At 33.6% G+C, this 14,565-nt stretch overlaps 1 protein-coding gene across 2 annotated transcripts in view; it reads left to right on the top strand.

Moving 5' to 3' along the window:
- The window catches only part of ADGRL4 (adhesion G protein-coupled receptor L4), a 126,937-nt gene extending 112,863 nt beyond the window's left edge, over positions 1-14,074 (top strand). For both annotated transcript variants that reach the window (XM_068538040.1, XM_068538039.1), the window contains 3 exons: positions 11,170-11,261; positions 12,843-13,011; positions 13,376-14,074. In XM_068538040.1, the coding sequence (XP_068394141.1) occupies positions 11,170-11,261; positions 12,843-13,011; positions 13,376-13,438 (324 nt within the window). In that variant the 3' untranslated portion in view covers positions 13,439-14,074. The remainder of the gene's footprint in view (positions 1-11,169; positions 11,262-12,842; positions 13,012-13,375) is intronic.
- Positions 14,075-14,565: the final 491 nt, after the last annotated feature.

Here is a 14,565-nt window from a genome sequence, read left to right as displayed (position 1 = left end):
TCTGCCTATTTTTGGATTGGGTTGTTTGTTTTTTTGATATTGAACTGCATGAGGTGCTTGTAAATTTTGGAGGTTAATCCTTTGTCAGTTGCTTCATTTGCAAATATTTTCTCCCATTCTGAGGGTTGTCTTTTCATCTTGTTTATTGTTTCCTTTGCTGTGCAAAAGCTTTTAAGTTTTATTAGGTCCCATTTGTTTATTTTTGTTTTTATTTTCATTTCTCTAACAGGTGGGTCAAAAAGGATCTTGCTGTGATTTATGTCATAGAGTGTTCTGCCTATGTTTTCCTCTAAGAGTTTGATAGTGTATGGCCTTACATTTAGGTCTTTAATCCATTTTGAGTTTATTTTTGTGTATGGTGTTAGGGAGTGTTCTAATTTCATTCTTTTACATGTAGCTGTCCAGTTTTCCCAGCACCATTTATTGAAGAGGCTGTCTTTTCTTCACTGTATATTCTTGTAAGGCTGTTTTAATGGTCGGAAGAATTGAGTAGTTATGATAGAGACCATATGGCCCTCAAAATCTAAACTATTTACTATCTGGCCCTTTACAGAAAAAGTATGCTAATTCCTGTTCTACACTAGAGTGATGTAAGAAGAGATAACTATCCTCTCCCATAAAATATCCTAGAATATCATATTGAATTTATTAAGAGTATATTTCTTATATTAAGGTATCTGATAATTTTATATATTGATTGCCCTTTGAAATACAGTTACTCCTTCCTTTTCTATAAAATTCTTAAAGATAGCTAGATTTTGAGCCTGAAATTTCAATTCTACCCTAGAGGAGTTTTAACAAAAATGAGAAATTGTTTACATGAACAATAAAGAATTGACTTATTGTTGAATTATATCTAAGTATTTATTTTCCTGACATTATTTTAGAGGAAAATCCTGAAAGTGGAAAAAAAGATCTTAAATTTTCTGTTGAAGACATATTGCCTAAAATAAAGACTGACAGATAAAAGTTCTGTTTTTTTAAGGTGCTATTTATAGGTCCAGTGAGACTATGACACAAAATAATGCTTATCCAATTGTTAATAAATATTCACTATATTTATTGTTAGACATTTCAAATATTTGAGACAATTTGGAATAACATCTTTCCATATGAATTAATAACTATTAGTGATAATAATTGATGTTTGTTGGGAATGTATATATTGAACACTATTCTAAGTACTTTACATTAATTATGTAATTTAATACATGCAAAAACCCTGTGAAATAAGTATTAATATCATCCATATTTTACAGACAAGGAACGTGCAATACAAGGAATTAAGTAAATAAATGTCAGATCTGGAATTTGAATCCATTTGTGGATTTTAACTTGACTGACTTACATAAACTTGCAATTTGTCTGGCAAATAACTCACTCTAGGAGTAGGAAAAAAGTCAGTTATGTCATTTTCTCCTTCGTGTATACTTTGGCAGTATTCATTTTAATCCAAAGTGCACTTGGAGACATTAGATCTTACTTTTTTCATTTTATTAGGGTTACTTTATTAAACTACATAATGTGATCTGGAAATCCACCTAGCAGGTACACATACCATACACTGCAAGAGGCTGAAAGATAACAAAGGGTGGGGCGGGGGAGGGGGGAACTCTGCTACCTTTGGTAACAAGCGCTTATCCCTCCCAATGGCTTATATCTGATGTGTGACGTGTGATGTAGAAAAAGTGAGGGCACCCGTGTATTTTAAGTGAGGGCACTTAAAGTGAGGGCACCTCTGTATTTTAAGTAGTAAACCTTAATTTTTCCTTGGAAAAATATCAATAGGAATTCGAATGTGTTTTTCCTGTGCAACAATAGATTATTTTGCATTCCACTTAGACCACTGACATGAACCCAATAACCATATTTGAACTCTAAAGGATATAAAGCTTTGTTATTGACCAGCACAGGAAAAACTGTCACTTTCTTAGATCCTTGACCACAGAGAACAGAAGGCAGGTGTCTCCATTAGGGGATCATTGGCATAAAACACTACATCCTGTTCAGTGTTACTGGTTTCTTGACTAAGTTCAATGAAAACTAATGCCTAATAGCTAACCAAGTCACTACTCATTAATGTTTTCCTCTTCTACTTTTAACCGTTTCTAAAATAAAGTTACTATTAGTAGTCAAAATAAATAAATGTCTAAACAAATTCTTAAACTTTTAGATGTCAGTTTAACTTCTCTTTACCTATCCTTCATCTGTAGTTTGGTAGTTTTGCAGAGTTCTTAGGAGCATAAACTGTAGAATCTATCTACTAGGTATGAATCTTGGCTCTGCTACATCCTAACTGTTTCACTTTGGGCCAATTATTTAACTTCTCTATGCCTCTGTTGCCATAAATGTGAAATAAATGTAATGATGCAGATCTTACTCGACTTACAATGGGGTTATGGCTCAGTAAACCCATCCTAAGTCGAAATGCATCTAATACAGCCAACCCATCGAACATCATAGCTTAGCCTAGCCTACCTTAAACATGCTCAGAACAATTACATTAGCCTACAATTGGGCAAATATTTTAACACAAAGCCTATTTTATAATAAAGTGCTGAATATCTCATGTAATTTATTGAATACTGTACTGAAAGTGAAAAACAGAGTGGTTGTATGGGTACAGATATTTGTCAGTGTACTGGTTTTTTACCTTGGTGACAGCGGTGCTGACTGGGAGCTGAGGCTCACTGCTGCTGCCCAACATCAAGAGAATATCATACCATATATCACAAGACCGGGAAAAACCAAAATTCAAAATTTGAATTACGGTTTCTACTGAATGCATATCACTTTCACACCACCATAAAGTCGAAAAATCCTAAATCAAACCATCGTAAATCAGGGGCCATCTGTAACGATAATATTAAGAAGACTAAGAAAACTTACCCCATAAAGTTCATGTGAGGGTTAAATCAACGAATAAATAAGGAAAACTTGGAATAGTGTCTGGCACATAGAAAACACTCAATAAATATTAGTTATTATTATTTTTGTTATTGATTTGAGCCTCAATTTTATAGTAGTTATTGAGTACATGAAAAATGCTATTTTATACCAGAACAACTATTCATCCAATTGTATATCTGAGCAGTCAAGGCCTGGTAGGAGAGTATTGCTGTGTTTTAAAGTGTAAACCTCAAGAGATTGATTAGTCAAGTATCAGGAATACTGTTAATACCCCAGAGTAATCTATGAGGGATACTCTCCTCTCATGATATTTAGAACCTACTTAAATATGTTGTTTTCAGATTGTTTCAGATGTTTCAATGTGTTTCAGATTACTTTTTTTTCATGTAATTTGTAGACTACATTCCCATTTCTCTGTAGTCTACGCCCTCCTGAGCCAGGTGCTAATAATTTTAGGAGAGGAGCATCTCTTAGCTCTGTAGATATTCCCAAGCTGCTCAGTTCTGAGCCTCGGGAATGTTAAACACGATGAGGCTTGTGATGTTAGGAGAGAAATGCTTCCTAGCAGTGTCATGGAGGTATATGTAGGGGAAAAGTTATTCCACTCCACAATTCTGACAAAAGGTCAACAAACACGGTGGCATCATAATTTCTGTGGGTTTTCCCTAAATTTATATTAAGGCAATTTCGCATCTAAACTTTGGAAATTTAGTTTCTAAATATTAATTTATTAGCAAAAGATTTTTAACAGGTGCCAACCCAATCCATTGCTTCCTGGCACAGCCTCACCATGCAGATCTTGGGCTTTCCAGGGGGAGTTCTGCCAAGCCTGGGTGTATTCTTTACTGGGCTCAAACCATTTATATGTGCTTTCAGCCACTATATACCTTCAGGGTATTTTATCAGTCTTAGCACATACACACATGTTCAGGCTCCACAATGGTTGCAACTTCTGAAAATTTACTCCCTCTTCTTTTGAGATCTCTTTTCAGACAGTTATAGATCAGCCTTCATCGAGAGGATAATGTCCTTGGGGTTTTCTACTAAGAAGTCAGTGTCCTCAGAGTATTAAAAAGATCAGATGTGAAAATAACTTGAAAGCTAAGAAGTCAGAGTTGTCAAACAAACCTCCGAATGCCCACATACTTTGACTTTCAGATAAACAACAAATTATTTTTTAAGTATAAGCATGTCCCCAATATTGTGTGGAACATACTTATACTAAAAAATTAATTTGTTGTTTATCTGAAATTCAACTTTAACTGGCATCCTATATTTTTATTTACTAATCTGGCAGCACTATGAGAAAGGCCTATAAAGGCAGGTATTATAATGAAGAAAATGTGACAGGTACCTGAAAGTACAAACTGCATTTATGACTTGCCGGAAAGGAGGTCTTTTACAAGTTATAACTTGTCTTGATCTTTTTATTTTAGGAAACACAGAAGCAGAATCCACAAATAATAAATGCTTTCATATAATTGACTACCCATCAAATATGTGGAACATCAATAATATTTATGAGTTATTGATAAATTAATATTTATTTTAAGCTGGATTTAAATTTTTTATTTTAAAAATAAGAAACACTGTAATTATAGGGTGTTTCATATCTATACCTATATAATTAGCAATAGAAACACCCTGTATTAGTGTTCTAATGCTGTCATAACAAATTATTGCAAACTTAGTGGCTTAAAACACCACAACTCTGTGAGTTCACAGTGCGGTAGGTCAGAGGTTTGGGTACAGTGCAGCTCAGCTGATTCCTCCGCTCAGAGTCTCACTGGGCTAAAATCAAGGCATCAGCTCTTCTGGAGGCTTTGGGGGAGAATTTGTGTCTGTGTTTATTCAGATTGTTGGCCAAATTCAGTTTCATGTGATTGATTTCTTTGCTGACTGTTAGACAGAGGTCAGTCTCAATCGGTAAAGCCTCCCACATTTCCTGACACATGGTCTGCTTGGTCTTCTGTCTCTCAGACCTTCACTTATGCCTCATCTCTCCTGCCTTCTGTGGCATCTCTGCTGAATCTTTTCTGCCTTCCTCTTTTGTTTTTAAGGGCTCACATATTTACATTGAGCCCTTATTTTATCCAGGATAACTTTCTTATCCTAAAGTCTTTCTATCCTAAGGATAGAATTATAACCTTAATTCTATCTGTAAAATCCCTTTTGCTATATTCACAGGGTCCCAGATGTTAGGGTGTAGACATTTTTTTTTGGAAGGAGCATATTATTCCACTTACCATATACCCCAATACTATATGAATATACTGTAACTAAGGCATGTAAAGAAGTGATTCCAACTGGGAAATAATTTTAAAAAAATCAGACAGAAGACAAAACTCTAAGTACTTAATTCCAATCTAGCTAGTAGATAATTTTTTTTATTTAATAGATTATATCTTTTCACTTTAAAGCTTAAATTAAAAGCTACTCAGCCATCTCTGCAGTGGCCTAGGGATTGAGAATGGGTCTTTTTTTATGGACTCTTGGTAAACCAGTAGAAACCCACCTTTTGTCCATGGCAGAAGCAGTTTTGTTCTAGGCCAGTTAATTTAAAGGTAATAAAACTATTTGAAAGGATATAGCAGTTGTGATCATGACACATTCTTAAATGAACCAGATCCTGTTTGATATATATGAAAAATTAAAGCATGAGACTAAAAGTGCTGTAAGAGAAATTTTCTCATTCTTTCTGGTGAGATCTGACATCAGCATATAGATGGCTTCATCAATTATTGAGAAAAAGACTAAGAAAAAAAATGACTGATTGGGATGCTTTATTCTGAAGTCTGAATTTGAAGCCCTTGGGTTGAATGTACCTGTAGGTCTAAATCTTTCAGAATTAGCTCTCGCTCTCTCACCAGCCCATCTATTTAAATTTCTAGTTTAAAAAACTAAGGCACTTAAAAATTTTTAATGCACTCTGTCAAGCATGTGTGCCAAACTTTGAAGTAACTGCATGTATCAATGAAGTGAAGAAACAAATCTCTGTATAGATAAACATCCCTTAAGATGAAGCAAGGGAACTGATTTTAAGCTTTCAGGACTTTGAATGATTTTTTTTTCCACAGCTATTTTCATTCTCTTCTGTAATCTAAAGTACAGCAATGAATTTCAGAGTTCTTATGTTTGCCATGTAATGTCCTTGTCCTGTTTATTCCTAGAAAAGTATTATGGACTCCTGGTTGACAAACTACAACTGTATTTTAAAAATTGAGACAAAAATGATAATGAATGACTTTGTTGATTCACAAGTCATTAATTAGCCCCTGTGCTTTTTTGTGACACTAACGTTAGAGATAAGTAATAAGGGAACCACAGCTTATAAAATCAGCACACATAGGTAAGCACTAATGAGCAAAAGTGTGAATCATTTTAAAGGCAACATTTTCCTAATTAAGGTTAATATTAATGATTTATATTGCATTTTAAAGACTTACTGAAGTATTCAAGTTTTTTATTGTTGCTGTAGCCATTGCTTGTAAACACAGTGTTAATAGTATCTTCCCTGCTATTTAACCTAAAATACAGATATTTCTCTATCAGTTCTCAAAGTCATTACTTCTGGAATAATTGCAAACTATTTCTTATTATTAGAAATACTTTTTAATTCTACATAATCTTGTTCTGAGCTTTTGTTTTTATCCCATCTCTGACTGTTCATGATTACTTCATAAAACATTTCCTCCCAAAAGATACTTTTCTGTACCATGTAAAATGCATAGAGTTTCAACTTAATCTCCACCTCTAAGCCAAGTCATGTGCCTTTAGGTGATACTGATTCTTTAAGTTGTTTTTTGTTTTTTTTTACCCTATTAGAAAAAGAATTTAAAGTAGCTTATATATTTATGGATAAAGAGAGAATGCAGGCAGTGTAAAAAGAGTAAATTTAGGTTTTTCCAGTTATCCCAAACTTGCTGAATATTATAATATGACCTTGGATTTGACTCTGAGTTTGGTTAAGGAAAAAATTATTCTGACACTTGTTAAAATGGTAAGGAAGACTTTATTCCAGACTATTGTGAGAGGTGTCAAAACTATCAAAATAGGGGAGATTGAGCTCAACTCTGAATACAATAAGGGCAACTGGGGATTTACAGCCAAGGAACAGGTTATGTGTGAGGGAGTGGGTGGGGATGGCAGATGAAAAACTACTAAGAGGAGACATCAAGTGTAGGAAGGATTCTTGCTAAACTTATTTTAAGAGCTTTGTTACTGAATGGCAGGCCAGGGTGATCAGATATCAAGGATGGGAGATGAGGAATTTGAAAGTGATCACATATCAAGAGTGGGAAAAAATCCTCTCTAAGCTGATTCAGCAGGATTCTTGCTAAAACTGGGCACTGCAAGGATGTCACTGAAGCTCAGGGTCAAGGCCTAGATGAGAAGAGGGCTCAGAGGAACTTGACTGTGGTTTAATTAAGGAAAGTCTTTGTCAGTTTCCTACTGACTAAGGCAAGGGAAGAACATGTTGACATACAGAATTTGCGTTGTCCAAAACAGTAAAGGGTACGATCATGCTCTGCATTTCCATGGAATTGAATTCGGGTCTGATTTTATCATTTGGGTTTCAATTTTTCACAAAGGTACACCAGGAGGCAGTAGGTAGGTAAAGAGCATTTAAACAGAGGTGGTGAGGGAATGAGCTAAGGGGATATCTAAAGGTCCAGCAAGGGCAATGGCCTGAAGTCATGCTTTGTGTGCTGGAGGAGGAACAGAGAATCCAGTGTGAGTGGAGTGAAGTGATCAAAGCACAGAGAAGTAGGACTTGAGGGAAGAAGTATATCATTTCAGACCTTAGAATCTATTGTGAGATCCTCAGGTTTAACTCTGAGATGGGAAGCCATTGGAGGCTTCCGACTAGAGAAGTGGTCTGACTTACATTTTAAAAGGCTCAATCTTTCTGCTGTAATGAGAAAAGATTGTAGGAAGGCAAGGATGCAAGCAGAGAGACCAATTAGGAGGCTTTTGCAATAACCCAGGAGAGGCATGATGGTGGCCTCTTCCAGGATAAGAGCTGTGAAGACGGTAAGTGGTGGTCATATTCCGAATATGTTTTGAAGGTAGAGATGAAAGGTTTGCTGATGAATAAACTTGATCTGCTAGAAAATGAGATAACTTCTTTTTCGTGAGGTGGGATATGTTACAACAAAAATAAGTTATTTAAGAGAAGAATAGCAGTTAATTTTTGACATTTTAACTCATGATGCCCATTAGATTTCCAAGCAGAAAAGTTAGATGGAGCCTAAGGATATTATTTGGAGCCACTGAGCCTGAGTCAGTGAGTATATATAGACAGGTCCAGCGACTGAGATCCAGACAAATCACTTATTTTCTTTGTGTTTCACTCCTTTGGCTCTACTGGTCACTCAAGACTGGCTTAGAAATCATACATTAGGGTATCATCACCTGTGTCCTTCTACTCTACTCTGCAAACAACTGCATGGCACTTCCTAAATAATGTTGTACTTGCCTGTTGACTGGCCATCTCCTCCACTGTACTGTAAGTTCCTTGAGGAAAAGGACTATAGTGCATAAGTGATTCTTGAGTGAAAGAATAAATTAAAAAACCTTTGCATTTAAGATAAAATCTAAGTACTCCTCATCTTTTGTCTACCTTGTCTCCCGCTACCCTTCCCTATGTTTACTACACTTCAGCCGCCACTGCTGGTAATTCCTTAAAGGCATACCATATTCTTAAGCCTCATGGCTTTTTTCTATGCCATTTGCTTCACAGAATGCTTTTCTCCCTCATTTTTGATCTGCTAATGCATTATCAGTCGTCACGTCTGGTTTAAAATGCTAAATCTTAAGAGACATACTTCCCAAACCTTCATTCTAGCCCACCTTCATTTTGCATCTCCTAACAGTCTAAATTTGTGACTTAATAGCATTTTTCACAGTTTGTAGAATTGTAAGTTATTTGTATGATTTTTTTTTTACTATCTATTTTCTCAATAAGTTTATGAGAACAAAGGGCAGCGTCTGTTTTGTTCATTAATACCCAGACCTCACCAATATACCAGACACTTAGTTGACCCTTTATAAAATGTTTTGAATACATGCAAATAAAAAGCTCCATATATTTGTATTATTGTCATTGATAATACAATCAATGTATTTGTGATTGTTTTCATGGCATAAAACCATAATACCTTTTGATAAAAATGCTTTAATCTGTTTTATCTTACAATTGCGAAAATATAAGTTTATGGACTAAGAATTGTCTCCTGTTTGTCTAGCAGCACCTGGTTTTTATAAGTATGTAAACATTTTCCCTTTTATGTAGAAAACATGTACTTTCCACAGCTAGATCACCCATAAAGAATGTTCCATTTTTACTCTTCACTATTTTAGCATATGATGTAAAAGCATATCCAAAATGTATATACATTTCTGAGAAACCATAACAATATAAGCAACTATTTTTCAAATTTGTTTTATCAATAACAGAAGTTTAAGAAACTTTATTTAATAAATATTATAAATTTAAATCACTAACTTAGAAAATGTATGCATTAGTGAACAATTATTTTAACATTTAAAGTTATTTTATCTTATAACTCTTCTTCTGTTGAGTTAACAAGTTCAATATAAACACCTCATAAAAATTCTTTGAAGATTTTCAAACCAATAATGTTTTGAGTATATTATTTATACTAACCAAATTTTAATACTTTTTATTATTTTAAAAAACATATATATGTTTATAAAATTAAATACAAGTGTTGTTACCAAATTTATTTAAAGAAGTTATAGCTGTAGAAACCTAGAAAATGCTATGCATCTCTCTTTCATAAGTAGCAGAGACTATTTATAAAATTAAATATTATTAAATTGTCATTTCAGTTAGTTATTTGAGCATACAATAGGGCGAAACTTGTCAACTGAATCAATTTAAATATATTTTATCTCCCCTCTGCGATTGCTGAAGTCTTTCTTTGTACAGAAACCTTACTGTAATTAAAATTAATTAATCGTATAATTGAAGTAATAACCATTTGGAAGCAGGAAGAAGGGACTAGATCCATATTCCTCTAAGAGTTTCTCTCAAGGATCTCTCCATGGAGATATGACAACATGAAATTATCTGATCCATTATTTTATACTGCTTTTTATAATAGTAACTAGTAAATTTCATTTTTAGAAGCTATATAAAATCCTTAGAATATGGAAGAAAAAACAGAATTTTTCTGTAAATTTCTGAAATCCTAGTATAAGAATTAGCTTAAAATTAAAATATTGCGCTTTGCTACTGTTGTTACAAAATGGCTTTTGAAAAATTTGTTTGGATTAATAAAATATATTCAATAAAGGATTAACCTACAAATTATTTCTATAATTTTAATATTTTTAATTATTAGTATGCTTATGTTAAAATAGATATACATTTAAAATATACCCCTCAATTAATCCTCTGACACTGCACATATGACTTACAAGTCTCCAAAAGTGTAAGAAAAGGAAAGAAAATAAGAGGAAGTTTTTCATAATGCAGTCATTTTAGAAGGAGTAAAAATTCTGTGCATTCTATATAACCGATATTATGGAATATATATAACAGAATATAAATGTTTATCAAAATGCATATGCCTCTAAACATATATTTCACTGATTAATAGTTTGAAAGTTTATGACATTAAATTTAGGGAAAGGAAATCTCAACATAATATTAGGAGAGATAGCTAGATGAACCATACAAAAGAAAGTACATTCAAACATTTTCTAACAGTAGAAATTAAGGGTGTTTTGTTGTTTTCAAATTTCCTTTCAATTTCTCTTTTCCAGTTTAAATTTTCAAAGGATTGACAGAAGTATCACTAAAACTTCTTTTCAAAGAAACAGCACACAATTTCATGAACAAAAATTTGATTTCTCAAGTGTTCATAAAGTTTTTCAAACCAAAATTTATCTTAATATGTATATTAACCATATTGTTGGCAGAAGATGATAATTCATCAATCTGTAGACATGATTATAACATCTGAAGAAGTTCTTGAACAGGTGCTTAATACAGTCTGGCAAATTGTACTAACGGTGACTTGTACTGACAATTTTCAGTGATATTGTAAAGATCAACCACATATTTGTTTGCATACGTCTACCGGAGGGTTTGTACTTCTTAATATACATAAAAATGCCATGATTTACTGGTTTCTATTTATTTGATATCTTTGCTATTTGTTTATTTCCTTTATATGTATCTAGTTTACTATGAAAATTATCTCTGTTGAAATTAATTTATATTCTCAGGTTAATCTCTTGGCATTTGGAGTTATCATATACAAAGTTTTTCGTCACACTGCGGGGTTGAAACCAGAAGTTAGTTGCTATGAGAACATAAGGTAAGTATTTCTTCAACTGTATTTTCTTTAGTGATTAAAAGCTTTAGTAACTTAAAGTAGAAATAATTTTTGGAAGGACAATTTTTGAATGATTTTTTCACACTTTCCCCCATCATATTTAAAATACTAAATAGTATTGCTAAATAGTATTTAATATGTTAATAAGCCTATAATCACCACAGATTAAATGGTAAGTAAAGCAATCTTTTTGAACATATTCGCCTTTGAAAGAAAAGATGATCACTGCATTTTAAGACAAAAGTTGGCCTTAGTGATCTTCTTTTGCAAAGCATTTCTCAGCGCTTAGCAACTGTGTTTCTGCCTTTTGATTTCTAGTTTGCATTCTGCCATGATTTTTCCTCAGCTCCCTCCCTTTAAAACTGATTTATTGAGACCTTGAAAATGGTTTGTTCAGGAAAAACTGAAGTGTACTGTAGGGAACATTAGAAACAACTGACGTTTGGGTCTCTTGGGAACACTCCTGTAGTTTCAATATCTTGCACAAGATTTATAGTTAGGATTTAGCAAATGTTTGATTGATTACTTTCTTTTACTCCTCACCATTCATAGTTACATGTAGTTTGCTGGCTTTAATAAAGTTGAGAATGACTCATTTTCTGTGGTACACTGCAGAAACATCTTCTGCAGTAAAGAATGATTGCACTAAGAATGAATGAGGATAGCTAGTGGGAAGCAGCCGCATAGCACAGGGAGATCAGCTCGGTGCTCTGTGACCACCTAGAGGGGTGGGATAGGGAGGGTGGGAGGGAGGGAGACGCAAGAGGGAAGAGATATGGGAACATATGTATATGTATAACTGATTCACTTTGTTATAAAGCAGAAACTAACACACCATTGTAAAGCAATTATACTCCAATAAAGATGTTAAAAAAAAAAAGAATGAATGAGAAAATAAGTATTAGTTGCCTCATTTTCAAGGCAGTGTCCTCAGTGAGCAGGATTGAATATTGTTTTACCCAAACTCACAGGCAATAAGTTGAAAATGCGTAAAAGTGAGTATGTGCCTGTATTTTTTAAGAAATCAGCATTCTAACATGAATTTACTTTGAGGTAACTGTATTGCAAAAGCAAAAAAAAAAAAAAAATCTTGTTTTATATTTTACATGTTCTCTACTGAGCCTGAAAGGAAAGCAGAAGTATCCTTTGATGTCCTGCCCATGTGCTGACCTAAATCCATATGGTATACTCTTCAAGGTTTCTCAGGGAGAATACTTCCTTACAGCTATCTGTCTTACCTTTGGGAGTTCCTGCAACATTAGATTTGAGATCAAAGCCTACACACAGATGAAAATATTTTAAGATTAAGGAAATTCCTTGAAAACTACCAGATTTTAAAAATGCTGCCTTGAATTTGGAAGCACATCCCAGCCACGGTGCACTAGTATACCCTAGCCCGTCCCATGCAACTGTAGCATAATTTGTCAGTTTCAAAATTGTTGGTGGTCTTTACCGAAGATTTCTTGGTTATTCAAAACCTGATTTCCCACCTAATTTGAGGAATTTGAGGATATGTTAAGGATGCATAGCTTTCTTAGCTGGAACGTTGCAAATTTGTTCTAGGTCTTGTGCCAGAGGAGCCCTTGCTCTCCTGTTCCTCCTTGGCACCACCTGGATCTTTGGGGTGCTCCACGTTGTACATGCATCGGTGGTGACCGCTTACCTCTTCACCATCAGCAATGCCTTCCAGGGGATGTTCATCTTCTTATTCCTGTGTGTTTTATCTAGAAAGGTAAGCAATTTGTTACTTTTGTCAACCTTCTAGCATATTTATGTAGCATCAGTTACCAAATTGATAAAAATTCTCATTCTCGTAGATTTATGACTTGTGCCTTTATTGCCTAAGTGCAGTACATTTTAGTGTCAAAATAATCAGAAGGCTTAGCTGTTCCTAGGGAAATGTGCTTTTAAAAAACTTGCTAGTAGGAGTATCAATGCAGCTTATATTCACTTGAGCGTATTCTGACAGATCATCAGAAAGCAACAATAATTTAGAAAACCAAATATAACAGTTTATTGTGATTTGAAAATAATTTGATGTGATTGTTACAATTATGTTTCACGTTTCTTACTTTCTTCTTTTTCTTTTTTTTTAGATCCAAGAAGAATATTATAGATTGTTCAAAAATGTCCCTTGTTGTTTCGGATGTTTGAGGTAAACCGAGAGAACATTCGGATGTTTGAGGTAAACCGAGAATGGATCATTATTGCTACACAGAAAAAAAAAAGCCAAGCTGTGGATGGCCAGTGTATAAAAAGGACTCAAACAAATTGTCCAATTATTAATACTAATAAATATTTTAAGTCCATTCTGTTTACTGTGTAAGAACTGTAGATAATACGAGATAAAATTATGTACCATATAGCTATAGTAAGCTTTCCTACATGACTTAGTTAGCTATGTCAAAAATAGTACTGCAGATATTTGGAAAGTAATTGGTTTCTCAGAGTGATATCACTGCACCCAAGGAAAGATTTTCTTTCTAACACAAAAAATATATGAATGTCCTGAAGGAAACCACTGGCTTGATATTTTCTTGATTCATGTTGCCTTTGAAACTAGTACCCTATCACCTTGGTAATGAGCTCCGTTACAGAAAGTGGAACATAAGAGAATGAAGAGGTAGAATATGAAACAGTAAAAAGGGAATGACGGTTGTAACAATGAGACATATTTTGAGCAAGCTCGTTGTTTTGTAAACTAGATGGGAAATTAGAGATAAAACAAACAATTGAATAAACACATCTTACCATTCTGTGAATTGTTCTGGACTTAAATTTCTACCGAAACAACTTAGACCTGTATTTGTTTTATCCATTTTCTATTCTAATATTCTATAAAAACACAAAACTTCACAAAAAAAAAAAAAAAAAAACTAAACATTTCTGTTCTGTTTTTAGGTTAACATCAGAATGAGGTATATGCTCTTTCTATACTTATTTCACAGATTGTGACTTCAAATGCTTATTTAGTAGTATATAAATGTGTCAAAATATAATATTGTTCATGCCTGTAAATGTAAAAATTGTGTCTATAAACCTGAAGTACTCTGTTCCATAACCTTTCAGTGTAGTGAAAAATATTGTATCTCATTAGGCTAGCATATTTGAGTTCTTTATTTTTTTTAATTTTAGAAATATTGTAGTTCACATCACAATATTCTCTTTTAACTTACTATTTTTAAAAGGGCATTGTAAATATGAAAGTATTCATAAAGTGAATTGCTATTTTTCTCTGTTCAGAAAAGTACACATTTAAAAATGTTATTTATAAAAAAGAAATCAC

The sequence above is a fragment of the Eschrichtius robustus genome, chromosome 3 (genome assembly GCF_028021215.1).
Source record: "Eschrichtius robustus isolate mEscRob2 chromosome 3, mEscRob2.pri, whole genome shotgun sequence".
NCBI lineage: Eukaryota > Metazoa > Chordata > Mammalia > Artiodactyla > Eschrichtiidae > Eschrichtius > Eschrichtius robustus.
This window is presented reverse-complemented; position numbering and strand designations above follow the sequence as displayed.